The 2,500-nt window shown below is 43.8% G+C and overlaps 1 protein-coding gene across 1 annotated transcript in view; it reads right to left on the bottom strand.

The window, feature by feature from the left end:
- The window catches only part of LOC101853812, a gene marked incomplete at its 3' end in the record, with an annotated part of 5,897 nt that extends 3,489 nt beyond the window's left edge, over positions 1-2,408 (bottom strand). Inside the window, 1 exon segment of the mRNA XM_005106635.3 lies at positions 2,217-2,408. Coding sequence (XP_005106692.2) covers positions 2,217-2,389 — 173 coding nt within the window.
- Between the last annotated feature and the right edge of the window lie 92 nt (positions 2,409-2,500).

Below are 2,500 nucleotides of genomic sequence, written 5' to 3'. Positions count from 1 at the left end.
TGTGTATGTGTGTGTGTGTGTGTGTGTGTGTGTGTGTGTGTGTGTGTGTGTGTCCGAGGGGGGCAGAAGTGGAGGGGATGGGAAGGTGGGAAGGGGGGGGGGGGGACAGGGCAGAAATGAAGGGGACAAAAAGGTAGGGGGTGCAGGGCAAAAGCGAATGAGATGCAAGGGGGGAAACCTAATGTTATCAGTTCACATCTGATTATCGGGGGTGGGGGTCATGGCGGTCAACCCTTAAAATGCAAGAAACGGACAAATAAACATTTACATTGCAGTCCGTTTAAACCGAAATCTGTGGAACCGTCGGTTGTTCTTAGGTTTAGCCAGGTTTAGAGAGGTCGCTCACAAAAATAAAAGTCGGTGATTGTATTTTCTTTCGGTTTACCGCTGTTTTGGATTAACCGTGCTCGTTTTAACGCACACCACTACCCTGTAAAGTGTGTACTTTCCCTCTGAGCAACCATTCAATTGTTTTGGGATTGGGTTCTTTTCGTTCATTTTATTTTTTAATGATAAAAAAACAAAAACCGAATAGCTCACAATAAATCGATGTGCGACATCGGCTACAGAATGTGATAGAAACTGACACCACTTTGTGAATTAGGCATCAACAAACTATTCGGCCGAAGTATGGACAAAAGCCCCCCACATGTATTACAATTGAGCAGGCTTTTCAGTCAATATTGTGGAATTGAAAGGGAAAGCGGGTATTACGGAGCTTAGAACCGCCCCCCCCCCTCCCCCCGTTCCCTTTTCCCGCCCCAAGCCCCAGTTGTTTCACCAAAAAGAAGGAAAACGGAATACAAATTTAATTTCTGTGTTCATAGAAAGTATCTGGTATCCTTTACAACACGTGATGTTATTGTTCAACAATCACAGACAATGAGATGTCATCTATATTCATCAATCTTTTCATGAGTGGGTTCTGTAGGCTATAAAGAACTTTTGTTGGCTTATTCTGACCGGGTCTAGATGTACTCGGGGGATCATTCAGTCTCACGGGAAACCAACGTTTCTCCACTCCCCCCCCCCCCCAAAAAAAATAACCAAACACCCCCCTCTCCCCCCGAGTCTGAGTCCATACCCGAAAGCATCTAAATGCTGGATCGACGTTTCTCCTCCGGTATCGATGTTATAAGCTTCAAGCTATCTCGATTACTTTGAAGAAGTGTTGGAGCCTATACAATAATTTAATATGGCCTATAATTTATAATAACACTATCGGTACTCACATTCATAAGTACTGCCGGCGGAAGCGTGTTTCGAATAATGTCATTGGGTGAGACATGACGTGTTCCGGTGCTTTTTGTGCCTTTCCCTGATAGGCGGGAGGGTGGTAAGCAGGTGTGTTTATGTGCTCCTTTCTTTATCATTACTTACTGATTGTTATACTCTTGTGCATCTTTCCCTCTGGGATAATAAAGCATTATCTTATCTTATCGTATCTTATCGTATCTTATTAATGGTCAGTGCTGTATGCGGCGTGTTCTAATGTGCTCTTTTCTTCGTCGCTGCGTTGAGTCGGTGTCTCCGGTTGAGTATTGAACTAGAAAGTATCGAAATACTAATTACAGCAATTGGTTTCGAGTACTGAGTAGGCAACGTTGACTGGATTTCGTGACATAAACAAAATCGGCATGGGAGAAGAGGAAGAAGGGAGTGGGGTGGTGAGAAAGGAACAGGTTGACGAGATGGAAGAAGAGGACGGAGAACTAAACGAACTTAAGGAGTGAGGATAGATTCTATGTCAGGGCGATGTGAACGGGGAAAGAAAAGCCTGAAACATTAGAATCTACTGTCCGTTACTTTCAATTTCAACAATATTCACCTTACAATGACGTCAGCCCTAACTGACTTGACCCTAAACTGAAATCAATTATAACTAACTTGACCCGAAATAAATACCAACCCTAACAGATTTGAATAAGATCTATATTAACATGAATTCTAACTGATTCCACCTAGTAGTGAAACCAACTCTGACCAACATTACTCTAAACTGACACCAACTCTAACTAACATGAGTATATTATAATTGCATCACCTCTAACTTCCCCAAGCTAAACTGACATCCCCTCTTAACGTCTCCAACCTATACTGACATCACCTCTCTTAACTTCTCCACCCTAAACTGGCATCACCTCTTAACTTCTCCATCCTATACTGACATCAGCTCTAACTTAGATGAGCCTCTATTGACCTCAACCCTAACTGACTTGACAGATCTGCTGAGGTCCAAGTTGTTCCTGGCAAGCAGACTGGTCAGTCTGGGGCCCGTGACCTCCACAGCCCTGGCCGGTTCATCCTCCTTCTTCTCTAGCACCACCTCCAGCAGGTCTCGACTGTCTGTCCGACAACTGTCCGTGGAGCGACCCAGGTCCAGCATCATATTGACCCTTGATGTCTCTGGGAGAGATAAAAACAAGACAGAAGTTTCAAGCAAAAGGAAACGTTTAAGCAGGGTAGATAAATGTCAGATAAAGGTATAAAAAGGAAGGCT

The sequence above is a fragment of the Aplysia californica genome, unplaced genomic scaffold, assembly GCF_000002075.1.
Source record: "Aplysia californica isolate F4 #8 unplaced genomic scaffold, AplCal3.0 scaffold00547, whole genome shotgun sequence".
Taxonomy (NCBI): domain Eukaryota; kingdom Metazoa; phylum Mollusca; class Gastropoda; order Aplysiida; family Aplysiidae; genus Aplysia; species Aplysia californica.
Note: the sequence above shows the minus strand (reverse complement) of the source record. Positions and strands in the feature narration are given on the sequence as shown.